This window comes from Delphinapterus leucas, chromosome X (genome assembly GCF_059928025.1).
Source record: "Delphinapterus leucas isolate spDelLeu-1000000601 "Yukka" chromosome X, BTC_Dleu_Yukka2, whole genome shotgun sequence".
Classification (NCBI taxonomy): domain Eukaryota; kingdom Metazoa; phylum Chordata; class Mammalia; order Artiodactyla; family Monodontidae; genus Delphinapterus; species Delphinapterus leucas.
Genome location: NC_143150.1, coordinates 114894252 through 114911236, shown reverse-complemented (window position 1 = coordinate 114911236; position 16985 = coordinate 114894252). Strand labels below are relative to the sequence as shown.

Genomic DNA, 16985 nt, shown 5'->3' with positions numbered 1-16985 from the left:
AATGTGACTTAGTTACCAAGGCTCTAGTTCAGGTTTATTATGGGTTAAGTGCACTAGAAATTAAACCATTCAGGTGACATTGTTTCTGAGGGGGAAATGTTTGAATTGCATAGATAAATTAGAAACAGCTTAAATTTAGGAATGACCTTGTGCCAAGCATTAGATTGCCTCTGATTTTGCAGTTTGAAGTTCCATAACCTTACGAAACAAAGTAGTAGAATCCAGAGCTAGCGTTCCAGTATTATAATTTTCTAAAAAATGAGGTGTTATCTTTTGTTTCATTTGACCTACCTATGAAGATTGCTTAGTTCCCAGCCCCTTTTCTGCAAAAGAAGGTTATGATATAAACAAAAATTAGTTCTGCTGATTTCTGGACCAAGCTGCATCCTATTTTCTAAATACTGTGCTATGGGCAGCACACTCCCTTCCCATTTTCTGAGGGAGCTAGTAATGAACAACATGCTGTCTCTGTTCCCTCTCCCATTTTGTTCCTTCTTCTTGATATAACTCAAAAGGTACTACAGGATGTAGCAGATAAAGATCTGCCCTAGGCTAGAAAGTAAAAATATCACTGATTTGTGCCTGGTGACAATATTTGCATTCCTCAAAATCCAAACTAAAATGAACTTAAAAGAGACTAGTTTATTTCAGCCCAATTGTCCTTAGTGTCCCAGGTCATTCAGAAATTTTATTCTCCTCTAGTTTCTTAATTCCTTGGAATGTGGCTTGTGCGCAGGTGTCAAGTCACCCTTTCATCACGTTGACCCTGTGAAGCTTTTCACTTCTCTTCACTTTGTGTTGGTCAGCATTCAGCCACTTCCTTGGAGCCACACTAGCTGGGCTTTTATATCTCACCAGTTAGCACCTGGTAGCGTGTGAATCAGCGTAGTTAGATAGAAGGTAGACCAAAAAACTTCTCATACTTCTTGATTGGATGAATTTGAGGAAAGATCTTGTATAGAACAACAGTTTAATTTTCTTGAAAGTCTGATCATTTTACATGTGTGTGGAGAATACTATTAACATAAACTTTTCTGATTAAAATTATAGATATGCATATACAGGTATAGAGGCAGGAAAAGATGTATCTGCACTGTGTATTATTTTGTATACATAAGATTGGCGTTTCCAGATAACCAAGCTTAAAACAAAAAGTGTCCCATTTTTGGCCAAGTAGACTTGCATGCCAACAGAAAGACATTATGGTATTAAAACCATATGCAATTCTAGCCATATTTTTCTCTTTTCTCTTCATGGGTATTGCATGATGGTATTTCTAATACAAATACTAATATGCTTTGGAAATAATGGCACTCGCAGGTCTTTCATCATATTGTATCACTGCTTTATCATATTAGGCTAATACACTGCGAGAGTTGGTAGAACCTCTCCATGCCAAATCGGATCCACTTCTGTTGGCACTCAACCCATTGGACTCACAGATTGATAAGCTAATGTTTAGAGAATTTAGATCGGAGAGAGTCGGCACGACGCAGACTCAACATCAACCTCTTGCAAGCAACTAAAATGGCCTCGTCCTTGCTGTTTATAACAGAAAACAGACTTTTAAAAGCTTAGATCATCAAGTGTTTTGGATTGGGGGCCTCCCTAAAGGGATATTAAGAGGGGCAGGCCACTCTTAAGAAGAATGCGAGCTTTCTCCACTGGGACTAGCATAAGATCAAAGCCAATCAAGATGGAGCACAGTGACAGAAAACTGCTGTTTCTGTGGGAGAACAGAGGGGAAGGGTATTATTGACTGGGGAAGGGCTCAGTTGTGTTCTCCTGACACAGGAAAGGAGAGGGATCAGCTCCAATAACTAGAAAACCCTGGCTGTTTAATGGACTCTTCGGTGGCCTCTTTAAGGCAAAGCAGAGAAAGCAAATTCTGTGTATTAAGTGTATTTTGCATTTTTAAAACTTGACGTGCTGTATTGTACTAAATTAAGTGTAATCTATTAAGGCAAGGTATACACAACCTGCTCTGAAACTTACTATGTTTATTCTATTATAAAGTGTATTCAGGTGCAACACAGAGACTGCTTTCGGTGACACTAATGAAGAAAATTCCACATGCCAGGCTTTATTAGATTCCTCAGCTAAAATCCTAACTTTCTCCTTATTTCTTGGCACTTGTATACAAATGGTGTTGCCTCATAGGACAGGCATGAGCTATTCTTTTCTGTAAAATTTTCCAAATCTATAGGCTGTGGTTTTCACTTTTGAAAAAGTATTTTGTCTGGTTGTCTTTCAAACTAGCTTCAGATATTATTTAATACTATGTAACTGGGTCACTTATGGCTCAATATTGCTTATTTTTCTTCTGTAGTGGATGTGAAATTTCCTTTAGTTGGATAAGATACTCTGTAATAATTTCAATGCTAATTAATGGATATTTCATACTGTGCAATGAACAGATAATTTAACATTGTATTTGAAAATGTTTTTTTCTTCCTGTCGCCACAGTGTGTAGTATTGCATAATGTGAATACTTGTAAAAATATAAATTACGTAAAAATAAAAATATGGCCAATTGGTATCAGATCTTTTTAGATAGCTAAATAATTTGCTAAGTATGCTTGATAGTAAATATCTTTCTAAAGAGAAGTAATCTATGCTTCTTTCTCACAAATGGAATTTGTGTTGTGAATAAAATCACATTGATCTGCCTTACAGTTGCCTCTGTGCTCTAACCATTTTAATGTGTTTTTTTAAGTATATATAAAAATGATGGTTCTGGTATATAGAAATGCATCAAAAAGCATTTTGTTGGCATTTAATATTAGTGGGATTGTCTTGGGTCGTCCTCCCTGTTTAAGTCATAGTAAAATTTTATGATATGAAGAATTTTAGTTTTTTCTCATTAAGGAATATGGGGACTCCACATTAATTTTTAAATATGATCATCTCTTAGCTTTGTTTTTAAACTGTCCCCTTTATGAATTCCTGCCTAAGAACCAGGTACCTTGACCTCCATGTCTCTATTAGTTAAATTTTCTAAATTCTGTGGGCAAATATAGAATCTGTCATTTATGTTTGAGATTGTCCTTCAAAGAACCTTCCCTTTGGGACAATAAATCAATGCCAAGGACACCAAGATTTTGCCATCTGAACTATTTGTCATAAAAACTACCGTAATACCCTGAAAATGCAATCACGGTCATATATTTGTGGCATTAAACAACATAATTCGGCAGAAATTACATGCTTAGAGAATGAAGTGTAGAATAAGCTTCAGCTCTGTCTCTTTTGTTAACTATTTATGGAATTAAGCTTTACTGTTGTGCAGAAGGAATTGACAGACACTGGTATGGGCTGTACTTAATTTTGGTGAAGCACAAGGTCATTCGTACAGGGATGGGTTTCACATGTTCTTCTGTAAAAATACACTTAGCAATATTGGTGGACTCACTCAAGCTGTCCTTTCAAAAGAACGGTTTTTTCCTCAGTTTTTTTCATCAGAGAAATTATTGTTATTTTGCCTAAAAGAAAATAAACCAATTACTTCTAATTATGAAAAGGGTAGTTGATTACAGAGTGACAAGTAAAAGCCAGGTTTTAAAATCTTATGCTTTTTTTCTGGTATAACAAACTGCCCTCCCCCAGTTTTACAATGCAAGGCATAGCTAGTTGACATATAAAAACATGAATTAAAGAGAGTGAATCTTTCGTTATAAAACAATTCAAATTACAGTGTAAACTCCTGAATACATAATCATCTTTAGCATAAAACGTACAAACATTAAACCTATCTACATTAAACCCATTAAAACTTTGTCACCTTACATATAAATAAGTTGTTCATTATGGCACACTGGTAAATTAGTATTCACAGAAAATAGTCCCATGTCTCAACGCAAATGTTAATTGCCTTTCATGGTGAGAACAGTGCTCCACATACGTGATGCCATTCGCCTGGAAGCCTTGGAGCACTCTGTGGCCGTACAAGACCGAATGCCTCTCACACTTGACTGGTGACTAATGCTACTATGTTCAGCCTTCTCTCCACTTGTGACTTAGCCTTTCCCAACCTTCTGTGCTCATTACCCAGCTGTGTTGTGGAAGGAACAACTGTTTCCACGAGGACATCATTGTCCAATTTTAAAAGAGCACAGTTCCCTTCCAAAACATGTACCAGAACTGATTATTCATTGTTGGCCTGATTCTTCAAGAGCCCAGTTGGTATACTCGTTTTGTTTTGTTTTGTTTTGTTTTCATTTTTTCTCTCCTTCCACATTATCATTGCAGAGGCAGGGAAACAGCAAGGACACCAGAATGACATTTTAGGTCGCCACGTTTGTATTCTGTTCTCCTTAATTTTCACCAAAGAAACATGAACAAAATTACACAAGAGACCAGCGTACAAATTACACAGTCACCTGATAGGAAGCCCTCTTTGGAGTACTTAGTGTCTAAAGTAGAGAAAACCATCACTCAGTTTAAACGTTGGGTGCATGAGACACCATGCCAGGTAGAAGATTGGGAAATGCAAAGGAGAGCGAGGCATATACGCTCAGGGAAAGTCACAGTCTAAGTCTCTGAAGGAGGGTACACGTGGGGTGAGGTACAGGAAGAAAAAAAATTGGGATTTCTCCTCAGGTTTCATATCTCATTTTCTCGAATTTCTTTTCTGTGTCTATCTTATAATAGGCATATCTATTAATATAGGGTAATACATATATCTAAGTTATCAACAGAAGTGTTTTAACTGGTGAGGGTGTACAATCAAAAAAGTTTAATAACCACTGGGCATGAATGTAAGGAAATACATCAACCAAACACCTCGTAGTATTTGAAGAAATGCATTATCATCTGCTAACAAGCCATTTGCAAGAAAGTTCCAACCAACTGTTATTTTGCATTGGCTAATCTTTTCTTTGAGCTTTTCTTTATCACTACGTGGAGGTCATATGCAACCTGAAAGAACCAGACAACGAACTGTGGTGATGCTCAGCGTATTTCTAGCCTCACAGTGTTTCATGGTGTAGCTAGAGTATAAATGAAACAAGAAAGAGGATCTTCTTCCAGCCCTGCCACTTATGACACAGCCAGAAATGACCCTCCCTTGGCTGAGAGTACAAGTTATCAACTTCATTGTGATCCTCAAATCTATCAATGAAATTTTCTATAGGAAAGAGAACCTCATATGTTCTCTTCGCTTTAATAAAATTGGAATAGAAAAGCGTGTCGTCTTATGCACGACTAATTTACATGTTGTAAATGTAAATATAATTTGAGAGGGAATTTACTCCTTCATAGGCCCAGAATTCCTTAATAAGTTAGATACGAGTTAAAATTTCATTGTAGCAGTGATACACTTCCTCATTAGGAATCTCAGAAGGTTCCTCTATATGTCCTGTGGTTTGCATGTGGTCTTCTACACTTTGCCAACTTGCAGAAAACATTCATTCAAATTACAAACGAGCTGGGTTTGGGCCAGTGCTCCAAGGGCTGAACTGGCACGTTGAAAGAAAGTCAATCAGGAAGCAGACCTGACCGAGTGCTTGCCTCCTCTTCCAAAGCAAGCCTCTTCTAGAAGAAGAAAAGCAAGGGTTTAAAAGAGAGAGAAACCAGAAGAGAAGTGAGAAGGAGACGAAGAAGAAGAGGGCAAAAAGAGAAGATAAAGGTGCTTTCACATTTTCAGTTGCAGCGGTAGCCCCAATTGACTTAATTGGTATTCATCTGAGAAAAAAAAATGAAGGAAACCAATTGAGAATTATAAAAGAAAATAAAGGTCTGTTTTCGTCTTGAATGTTGAGTTCTGTGTTGTTTTGACTGTTGAGCACAGTGAATCAGATTTATAATGTGACTCTGCCCCTCACTCCCACTCCTTTGAAAAGAAAAGGACTCTTTGTCTAGTCTTAAAATGTTAAGTAACTGGTGGCATTTTGTGGTAGCCTGGCATCTCAGTCCCTCATCCTTCCTCATCCCACTACTGTGTCTTGTGTTGCATATGTGTATGATGTGTAGGGGTGGGGGGAGGGGGCCTGACTTATCTCTAATATCTCTATTCCATTACTCTACTTGGAAATGTTTCTGTGTTCCGTCTCATTGTGATTCCCTGTTCAAATGTGCTGCCCAGAGATAAATCCATACTCGATTCTTCTTATAGCTGTCAAACCAGGTTCTTTGTAGAATTATGTTGTCCTTTGTTTGAACGCTTCTTCCCCCCTTAATGGCAAGAAGGAAAAAAAAACTTCCAGTTTTTAGCTATGTTTGTCACTTTTTATATTAAATCTTTACTTACACTTCTAGAGGTAAAACTACATTGAAATTTTATTAAAAAATCAAGCAACTGGCTCAGTATTCCACAAACTTTAAGAATTGAGGAGAAAGAAAACTGGGTAAGAATGGTTTTTCAACAAAATACATACGCCCTACATGTTAGGTAATATGGAAGGAGGTTATCTTAAAATAAAAGTTTACTATGTGAAAATACTTCTGCCTCCTTTAAATCCTAAAACTATAACCTGAATCCCTTTTTTCTTTACCTTCCTTCAAGAACTGAACAACTAATAATACATTAGGCTACGTGATACCTAGACTACTATAATTCACATCTGTTAGGTCTACCATTTCTCTCCCACCCTCTGCTCTATGAAATTACATCTGGCTTAAGATGCAGTCTTGCCTTGAGGCAGAAAGAATGGTAACTACTAAATAATTCCTCAGGATTCTTTCTTGGCCTATGATTTTATGAAATGGAATTATGCTGTTCAAAAGTATCCTTGTTTTTACAACTCCATTTAGTTACTCTGAATGACGTTATAATTTCGTGCCTTTCTGGCTCCAAACCATTCTCGGTTAAAATTCCTTATCTCATTTCAATCTTCTTAGCCCACAAGGCAGTTCCTCCTTTTTACAGTCCTCTGTCCCCCCACCCCCTCAAAATCCTCTAGGTGTTGCAAACATTGAAGGATGAGCCAACAGAGAATTAAAACGCTGTTTAAAGGGATTTTTGTATTTTTAGTTTATAGTTCTAAGTTAGATATATGATTAGGAAGTTAAAATTTGTTATAGAGGAATTAGTGATTGCAGGTGCTGATAACAAAGAACTTTCTAATAGAAGGATTCGACAATCATACTTACCAATAGTTGCCAACCTCAGCAACAGAGCCAAAAATTGAATATGAAACTTAAATGAAGTTACTTTTTCATCCTAAAGATGATCCCCTCAAGTTAAGGTACTGTGTTGGTGGGCTTTGGGGGCAGTTTTTTTTAGAATGCTGCATTTTAAGCAAGTCTCACAAATTCATTTAACACCTACTGTTAAATACACAGTTCAAATGATTCCTGACAAAATTGGCAGTCTAGAATTCTTGTTAAAATCATGGATTCTGGAGCCAGACTGGCCAGTCGGAATTGTAGCTCTACCACTTACTAAATGTGACCTTGAGCAAGGTACTTCCCTGCTATAAAATGAAAATCAAATAGATCTAGTCCTAGTACTGCTGTGAGGATTAAATGAGATCATGAATGTTAAGCATTTACCCTACTGCCCGGCACTTACAAATGTTAACTACATTATTACCAATTAGGGCGTCTTTTTTTTTTTTTTTAAACTATGACAGAAAGCCTAAAATATTTACATGGACCATGGTGGAATGAACAACATTCCATATTTACTTCTTGGGCCAATGTAATTAGTATTCCTCAAATAGGACTCTTAAGCTCTCTATTAAAGGAAATGTGATATAACCCTAATCCTCTCTCCCAATCCAAGCACGATCCAAGTTCATCTTTGTTTATCATTGAGAAAGATATGACATCAGTATATTCAGACAATTCAAGAATAATATGGGAGTTTTGATTTGTTCAAATAGATCTAAGATCCTTTCCTGAACCAGTCTCTAATTTTTTTTTTCTCAAAAATATTTAATTGGAGTGTTTTCTTCCCAGGTCTTTCAAATGTTAAGTAGCTTCTTTTAGTCCATGCCAGATTTTTGCTTACATCTGCATATAAACATTCCCATATCTCATTCTAATTAAAGCATTATTATTGATGATAATTTATGATCATTTACTATATTTACAATGTGGCAGGCATTACTATGGCAGTCACATGACACCTAATAATCCTCTACGGCACACTATTAGAAGATTTTTACAATGATATATACTCCAGTGAATGCTATTCCATCTTATGAAGTCTGGAAAAATGTAAAAATCAGTTCATTCAGTATTGCTAAACCAGGAGAGCTCTGTTACTTAGCACTTCTATGCTTATCAGTATAATGATAAGGGATATTCACTAATGTTTTAAAATATTAAATTACATGCAGGATTGTTTCTGTGTTGTGCACCTTTTGTACTCTAATTCTTTGAACTTAATGGACTCAAGATATGTACAGTGATTTGCTACTAAGAGAATATTTTGTTAATCAAAGCATCCTATTAATTGATCATTCTAAAACAATTGGCTGCCTGTAGCTAGTCTTACCCAGTATAACCAGCAACTGTGGGTTTGGTGGGGTTTGTTGTTGTTGTTTTTTTTTTTTTTTTTTAATGTAAGAGAGTGTTTTCCCAATCATTCATTATCCTGTTTTTCAGATATTTTTTTAGTAGATATTTGGAGTGTCAAATAACTGTTTATTACACAGAATTTATTTCTCTCTCTCTTATTATTATTTTTTTTTGGACATTGCAGGTGAAAGTAGGGAAGAAAAGTTAGGAGACTCTTTGCAAGATTTATATAGGGCATTGGAGCAAGCCAGTCTGTCACCACTGGGAGAACATCGCATTTCAACCAAGATGGAATACAAGCTATCATTTATAAAGAGATGTAATGATCCTGTGATGAATGAAAAACTACACAGGCTAAGAATTCTCAAAAGCACTTTAAAGGTAAGATACGAAATGGAAGGAGAAATTCCTTTTAAGAGATTCATTCCTGAACTCAAAGTGGATTATCAGATACTCCAGGGGACAAAATACAAAATGGCGGGGGGTGGGGGGAGCGGAGGATAAACATACCGAATGCGAAGCCGAAGCCGAGCTGTTTCTTTAGCGTAATAAGTGTATTTGGCCAAAAGCAAATAATGTTAACTTTTTATTAACATCTCAAAGCACTGACTAAGTGTTATATGAGTTAGTTCTAGGAGAAAACAGGACATAATTAATTTTTTTTCCAAAAATGCAGGGCTGGTGTTATTCCTCAGTCTTTTGTTTTCCTAAGATAAATATGCCATGTCGTGGAACTAATATAGTTACTAAAAGAACACAGCATGCATGCAGAATGCAATAGTGGGTGCTAAAATTGTTTGAGATATTTTGTGAATATCTCCTGCAGCACATTTGGAGTGATTCATGTTCCATGTAGAAATTTTATAATTGTTCTGTATACACCAGCAGTTCCCAACTGACATGTTACTTTCATATTATACATTTCCATAAGCGTTTACATAGTCTCCAGTCTTCTTCTGCCACCCCCAGATTGAGGAGGAAGTGGTGAGGAAAGGGAAACAGAGGCAGGAAGTTGAAGAAGGAGCCAGAAGAGTCAGCCCCCTCACTCTGTGTGTATCAGGGGAGAGGGCGTGCCATACACACTCTCCCTAAGCAGACCCTGCACCCTGGAAAACTCAAAAACAGAAAAGAAATGTCATACAGAGTTTGTGACGCAGTAATTTCAGGAAACAAAAGGTCAAAGAGCTCCTTTGGGAAATATTGCAGATCTGTAGTATGCTGCTGAGGTTTTGTGAATTTTGAAACAGAGGTGAATACCAAAGAGAAACAAAATAGGAAATGCATGATTTGAAAACATTTCTGGTAGCAGGCAGCCAAGTTTTCAGTCAATTAGCTTTCAGTTGGTATTCATGCGAATACTATTGCAAATCCGTGGGATAATTTAATGGCCTATTGGTAACTAAGACCAGAATTTTTAAAAGAGCTATAATATTCGTAAGAATAATTCCGGTGCCCAATTCTAGTCCAAAGATATCCTAACCCTCCGTCCTCCCAGAGCCACACACCCCACCCCCATTCAGGTCCAAACCACCAAGGGACCATCTAGCAGAAGGAAAAAGGACAGTGCAAAAGTAACTCAAGACATAGAATGTGGTAAGTCCACTCAACAGCAGTGATCAAGTGTTACGGGGACTTATTTAAATGAAGGAGAAAACATTTTTTCCAGTTGTCGAAGGAAGGCTTCAGGAAATGAGAGGCATATGAACTGGATGTTAAAGAATGAGGAAGGTTTCCGTAGGCAGAGATGGGAAACAGGACAGGCCAGAAGAAAAAATAAACCGTACAGAGTGGGCAGTACGAGGCATGCCTGCGTGTAGGAAAAAGTGCACTAGTATTTGAGTCTAAATAGCTGAGTTTGAGTATACCAGAGCTGTTTCTTGTGGGCCTCTTAGTAGTTTGCCTATTAACTTTTTATTTTAAATTTGAAGAACAGTCTGTCCCTATTGTAACTGTTGAATCCTTTTGCTTTTCAGGCCAGAGAAGGGGAAGTAGCCATTATTGATAAAGTCCTAGACAATCCAGACTTGACATCAAAAGAATTCCAACAATGGAAGCAGATGTACCTCGATCTTTTCTTGGATATCTGTCAAAACACCACCTCAAATGACCCATTAAGTATTTCTTCTGAAGTAGATGTAATCACTTCCTCCCTAACACACACTCATTCATACATTGAAACGCATGTGTAAGTGTATTCTGCCCTCTGGCCATGTGGTACCTTCTGGTACTTTGAACAAGTATATAAGGTAGTTTTTATATCAACGTGTGGGACACGTGACAAGCTATACTTCAATGTTACCAAAACTATATGAAACAAACCCTATATGGTCATAATACCGCTGTCTTTAATGAGCATTTGTATATTTTATATGCAGTTAGTGCTCAGCTTATGTTTACCATGTGCAAAATCAGCTGTCTTCAATGACTTAAAGTTAACTTTTGCAAACAACTCTGAAGACAGGTGGTCTTCAAGTAGAAAAAACAAAAAGGCGGTTTTCTATCTAAGGTCATCTTTTCTCCCTTTAAGTTAATTTTATATAAACAAAACTTCAAAACTAAATCACATTTTTTCAGGTGCAGACATCCTTGTGGGTGGGAAAGAATTTAAACCTTTTTTATATTAAAATGTTCTAAGAATTTTCTTAAACATTGCACAAAGTTTAATGCTGTAGTTTTATTTTTGTGAAATGTAGATGCGCATACAAGAGTTAAGCAAAACAGAAGAGCATCAACATAAGAAAAGTTCAGGTATCTAATATTCGTCTTAATAGTCTATTAACTTGTGAAAGCTGGTTAATGGAAATAGTATTCCAAATCCATGGGGACACTTAATGGTGTATCAGGGCAAAGCTTTGTAAGATGTTTTTGTAACTGAGACCAAAATTGAAGATAGAGCTGCTTTATTTTCTTGGTTTAAATCTTCCTTTATTTTTGTAGTGATGAAATGCTGATTGTGTATAGAGGACTTTGAGAGTGGATTTTTTAAAACACACTTAACTCACCCAGAAAGGCAGCTAACATATATATATGTGTATATGTATATATATGTATGTATATATATATATATATATATATATATATATATATAATTTCAGCCCAAACTCATTTTTTTAAACTCCAACTTCTAAAAAGTTACAAGGTATAAACGTAAATGAATCAACTTCCCAGTTAGGGTCAATTTTCCCCCTAGTCCATTATTTAAACTTTATATATAATTATACTTCAGGCAGGGAAGTAAAATATGTTTACTTACAGGCTGATGTATGTTCTAATATAGAAAACAATGTTGAAAAACAAAAATGTACCTCTCTCCTGAGGAGCAAGAGGATGATGGTCATTCAGAGATATATTACATTGAATTATACGAGAGAAACAATTTTTAGAGGTTTTTCCTAGTTTCATGATTTGTTCTATAGAGTGGATGAAGTCTATGAAAAAATCCTCTTCATATATTTCCATTTATAAGCATCTCGTTTTTGAAAGTGATCACAGCATGATAATGACTGTGCTGCTTTTTAGTGTCTGGCTGCATAACGTGTAAGTCACAATTTGCTGGTTTGGGGTTTTGTTTTTTTAGGAGGAGGAAGAGACCCTCCTTTACTATTCTATATCCTAAAATCTACTTCTAATCAGCTTTATACTGTTGCCTGTACAGCTCAGTGAATGAATGTACTTTCATCTCTAAGAGTTCAGATATCTGCCAATGAATATTTTTGCTGTAGAGGAGAAAGTAAGAACTCCACAGCGGGGATCTTTTCCTTTGCTTTTGAAACCACCATTGAATCACTATCGTTTTGCAGACTTTGCACAACTGTACAGGAGAGTGGCCTTTCTACAGCACATTTTCAGTAATTCTATATTTAGTCAAAATGGATGAGAAATCATGTATTAATGTTTGTATGGAATTTTGGGTCCGGTGTAATATTTTTATCATTTAAAAAAAAAACTATTTGTAAAAACATTTATTTACTGCATGGGTGTTGACGCACATTAAATTTGTGGGATTTTGTATATGTAAAAAAACAAAAAGCAAAAAAACAAAAACCTCTTGTCCTAAAATGAAGTGTGCTTGTTACAGGTGTTTAGACTTGTTAATGTTTACTAGACCAAATGCGTACATTTACTTAAAAATATCTGTACCTGATGGATGTGTCGTGGATACAGTGGCCAGGTTGTGCCCTGGAAACAGTGAGCGGTTGATGGAAAGACTAGCTGTGTTGCTACTAAGCGGCTTTTACTTTGGTAAAGTTGTTTTAAATGGTAAAAATTAAACTAATGAATTTTAAAAGACTCGTGCCTAGCCTAGCATGAAAGAGACCTTTTAACACTATATATCTGTACATTTTATTGCATTAGTTTCAAATCTAGGAGAGAGGCAGCACTGTAAACTGAAGTCAAATAAATTCAGCTCTTAATGAATCCTTATAAAGCACCTATTTTATTCATGCAGTCCTCATCACATTTCTTTGTGACCTAATCACACAGCCGCCACCACCCCACCACCCCACCCCCGGTTACAAGTTTTAACTTTGTCACTCCATTGGTGGTACAAGCCAGAAGAAGCACCTGTCCAGTGTATACAAGAATCTTCTCTGAGGTCCTGCAAAATCAAGCTGGTTTCCCATTTACCTGAAAGGAACTTTAAAATTTCACCTACTCCTCTTTCGTTTCTCTGTGATTCTTTTGGGAAGGTGGGGCAGAGGGTGGGGGGGTACCACTAAAAATAAACTTTAAAAATATTTTTTTACAAATATTACCTACGGCATGTCTGCAGAATGAACATTTAAAGAGGATGAATGAAATAGGGTTTTGATTTGTTTTTCTTAGGTGTTCCACTAAGCCAAAGAAGCCTGATTATTATGGCTAAGGGCTGCAGAAATAAAAGTTAAAACCAATGAGCTGCCAAAAGCCAGGGCAAAAGCAGACTAGGGTAAGTAAGGATGAAGTACAGAAAAACTTAACCTAGGTTATTTTCTCAAAAAAAAATGGTGCTTTCTTAGAGATTTTTATCCTCTCAGTTCCATATCTATATTAAACTATCAGAGCAGAACTATAACCATGATTCTGGATCATAAAATCATAGTTCTTCCTACAATGATTGCATGTGTTTATTAACCAAGGCACTTTCCCTTCACTATTTATTCAGATAAATATTTATTTATTCAGATAATGCCATCTTCTAGAACCATTTATTACAGTCTTTATAGCTAACAATTTTCTGGTCTTGTACATAATTTCTTATGGTACGTTTTTTGGCTGTTTGGCACAAAAGTAGTCACTGTTTAGCGCCTGGGAAACACTAACTACCAGAGGGAAAATAGGGTCATGTTTTATTTTCAAAGTCCATGTCTAGCCCAGCATGAGAATTTCTAGAAATCCCCAGTTCACTGAAGATGATTCATATATCCTTCTAAATTTGACCCGTCCTGTCTCCCATTCTCAGAGTAAGGGGAAATGTTCCTCTTTGGCCAAGCCTAAGGAAAAGCCCACGGGTTGCTCTGTAAGCCTGGTCAGGCGCGACTTGCTCACTGACCCATTAAGCCCAGCACTAAATCTGGCGCCTCTCCAGGCTCCCCCTCCCTCTCCTCGTCCCCACCCTCGGCCAGCTGCAGCACTGCGCACTGCAGGCCGCTCCAGGCCCAAGGCAGCGCGCAACCAGTGTCCTCCCAGCGGTCCAGGTCGAGGTCATAACCCACCACGTTGCGGGTAGGCACCTGGCGTGAGTCCTGCCACTTCAGGCCTCCCAGCAGCAGCACCGTCTCGTCCACCACGGCCAGCCCATAGCAGAAGCGGTCGTAGGGTAGCGGCCGCAGCCGAGTCCACTGGTCGGTGCCGGGGTCGTAGCGCTCGATTTCGGAGAAGGGCTCGTAGCGCCCCAGAAAGGCGAACAGCGCGCCGCGCAGTGCGGCCATGTGGTGCCCGAAGCGGGCCGTGCCCATAGGCGCCCTCTTGCTCCACGCCTGCTCCCCGGGGCCCAGGGAGAACAAGTCCCGGAGGCTGCTCGCGCCGCCCTCGCCTCTCCCCGCCTTGCCCCCGGAGACGTACACGACGCCGCAGTTCCCGACAGCCCCCGCGTGGCCGTGCAGGGCCCGCGGCAGCGCCCCGGCCGCCGTCCAGCGGTCCCGGCGCAGGTCGTACATCTCCACTGAAGCCAGCGCTTCGCCGCCCGCGCCCAGGCCCCCGACGGCCAGGAGCCCCTCACCCACGGCGCCGCACCAGAAATGGGCCCGCGCTTCCCGCATAGCGGGCACAGTCGTCCAAGCGTGGAAGCGCGGGTCATAACGGTGCACTTGGGCCGTGACCGCCCGCAGGCCGTCGGCTGTGGGGGAGGAGCCGCCGCCCGACGGGGTCTCCCCGCCGAGGACGAACAGGAAGTTGCCCGCGGCGCACACGCTGTGTCCCAGTAGCGGAGCAGGCAGCCGCGTGAGGCTGCGCCAGCGGTGGTTGTACCCGTCAAAGGCCACCACGTCCTGGGTAAGCTCCCACTCCTCCTCCTCCTCATCCTCCACCTGCTCCTCTTCCTCGGGCTCCGCCGCGGCGCCCCTCCCCCTGGCTGCCCGCCGGGGGGCCACGACCTCCTCGGTCACCACCTCCCGCCCCCTGCACCCCCCGACCAACAAGATGCGGGTTTGGGGGCTCCGGACGCTGGTCTGCTCGCCCTGCATGAGCGGCTGGCGGGAGGGCGACGTGTGGTAGTTGAGGGCCTGGATGATGAGGCCCTTGACCCGGGAGGGCAGGGTGAGGCCGGAGCCCGAGTACACGCGCCGCAGCACGTCGGTGGGCACCAGGCCGAAGCGGACGCGCTCGAGCAGCGCGGCGCAGTGGGCCAGCCGTTCGGCCTCGGGCTCCTGCTGCAGCCAGGCCAGAGCCAGGCCCAGCAGCCGGGCCTCGGGCACGCGCGCCACGTCAGGGGCACCCAGCACGGCCCTCAGCGACGCGGGGTTGAGCTCCAGCAGCCCGGCGGGGCCCGCGCCCCGCGCCAGCAGCTCCCGCAGGTGGCTCACAATGCAGCGCTCGGCCACGCCCAGCGTGTGCACCAGGCCGAAGCGCGCCGCCATGTTGGCGGCGAAGCAGCAGTTATCAGGGGCTAGCTGGCGCTCCAGGTAGCGGCCGCACAACCCCAGGGCCTCGGTGACCTGCAGGTAGCTGGCGGCCTCCAGCGTGTCCTCCACGGTGTCCATGGAGAGCGGCAGCCAGGCGGTGTAGATGAAGTCCAGCAGGCGCTGCAGGCCGGCCGCTGACGGCACATGCAGGTGGATCACGGGCGCCCGGGATTCCCGGGTGTGGCCCTTGAACAGGGCCCTGAAGTAGTCGCTGGAACACGCGAGGAGCGACCTGTGCGCCGGGAACTCGCTGCCCTCGGCCTCCAGAGTCACGTCGCACAGAAAGCCCTCGGCGCGCAGGGCCTGATAGCCGGTGAGCAGCGCGCCGCCATGAGCTTTGCAGTAAGACAGGAAGTAACTCATGACGCCCAGGGCGGGAAGTGGCCGGGCCGGGGCTGGGGCCAGCCGGGCGCGGCCGGAGACATCCCGGGACACGGCGCCGCCAGGTCCCCCGTGCGAGCCGAAGAGCCCCTAGCAGGGGCCCATTTTTGCCTGCTCAGCTTAAATCCCAGGCCTCCTTCATACAGGTCCGCAGATCTTCCAGTCCCCCTCTCAGAGCAAATCGGGTCGGGGAACGGTTTCCAGAAGCCCCTAGTAGCGGAGGGCAAGGCGTTTGGAGTCTTCCGGGAGGTGCAGGGCTCGGTTTCGGCGGCTGCCGAGGCTGCCAGAGCGTTGCCCAAAGCCCTCTCCACGGCCCAGTTTAGGGAGCCCACACCTGCGCGCCAGGGGCCGCAGTGGCCGCGCACCATCACCTGGAAGGGCGGAGCTGCAGGTAGACTGACTCCAGGGGAGTGCTGGATCTCCGACGGCCCAGATGCGCAGATGTGGCCCGACTCGGGCCGTCCGGGAAGTGCGGGGCGAGGGCTCTGACCTCCCGGGGGTGGACAGGGAGGGTTCTGCGGGCACCCGCGAGGGCCGGGTTCAACTAGCTACGGGGCAAGGGGGGTGAGCTTGTTCCGCGCGGAGGATCAAATCAAAGCCTAGGGGATTAAGGAGGGGGGGCTCAGGTCAGCGCGGAGGGTCGGAGGCGTGATTGGCCGCAGCACATAACATGCCGGTAGCTCACAGCGACAGGAATAGCGCGCGGCCTCGGCCTTCCCGGCGCGCCCCGCCCCACGCCCCGGCTGCTGGCTGAGAACGGAGGGCCGGGACGCGGGAGCAAGCGGCCCGGGCCTGGGACATGACTCCGGCGACCCCACAAGCCTCCGGTCACCAGCGGGTCCCGGGAACCCGGCTGGGGTGCGGGAGGCGCTCACTGGAGAGGCGCGAGTCGCGGGGACCCTGTGCCTGTTGGTGTCTGGGGAGGGGCGCCCGGCTGGTCTGGAGGAGTGTCGACCCCCCCGGTGTCTCTGCGCCTGGGAAAAACGCCCCTGGCTCGCAACTTTCTGCTTTGAGGAGGCCCTAATTAATCCAGCTAGA

General features: G+C 42.5%; 2 protein-coding genes across 6 annotated transcripts in view; one reads left to right on the top strand and one right to left on the bottom strand.

The window, feature by feature from the left end:
• The window catches only part of CNKSR2 (connector enhancer of kinase suppressor of Ras 2), a 255875-nt gene extending 245067 nt beyond the window's left edge, over positions 1–10808 (top strand). For all 5 annotated transcript variants that reach the window (XM_022560502.2, XM_022560501.2, XM_022560500.2 and 2 more), the window contains 2 exons: positions 8648–8844; positions 10437–10808. In XM_022560502.2, coding sequence (XP_022416210.1) covers positions 8648–8844; positions 10437–10652 — 413 coding nt within the window. In that variant the 3' untranslated portion in view covers positions 10653–10808. The remainder of the gene's footprint in view (positions 1–8647; positions 8845–10436) is intronic.
• Positions 10809–13677: 2869 nt separating this feature from the next.
• Positions 13678–15929, bottom strand: KLHL34 (kelch like family member 34). The gene has a single exon (XM_022560481.3). The coding sequence runs from the start codon at positions 15927–15929 to the stop codon at positions 13989–13991; it is 1941 nt and encodes a 646-aa protein (XP_022416189.1). The 3' UTR covers positions 13678–13988.
• Between the last annotated feature and the right edge of the window lie 1056 nt (positions 15930–16985).

What these genes read in the sequence shown, in the direction of transcription:
- KLHL34 (XM_022560481.3), bottom strand. Translation starts at nt 15,929, where the DNA reads ATGAGTTACTTCCTGTCTTACTGCAAAGCTCATGGCGGCGCGCTGCTC.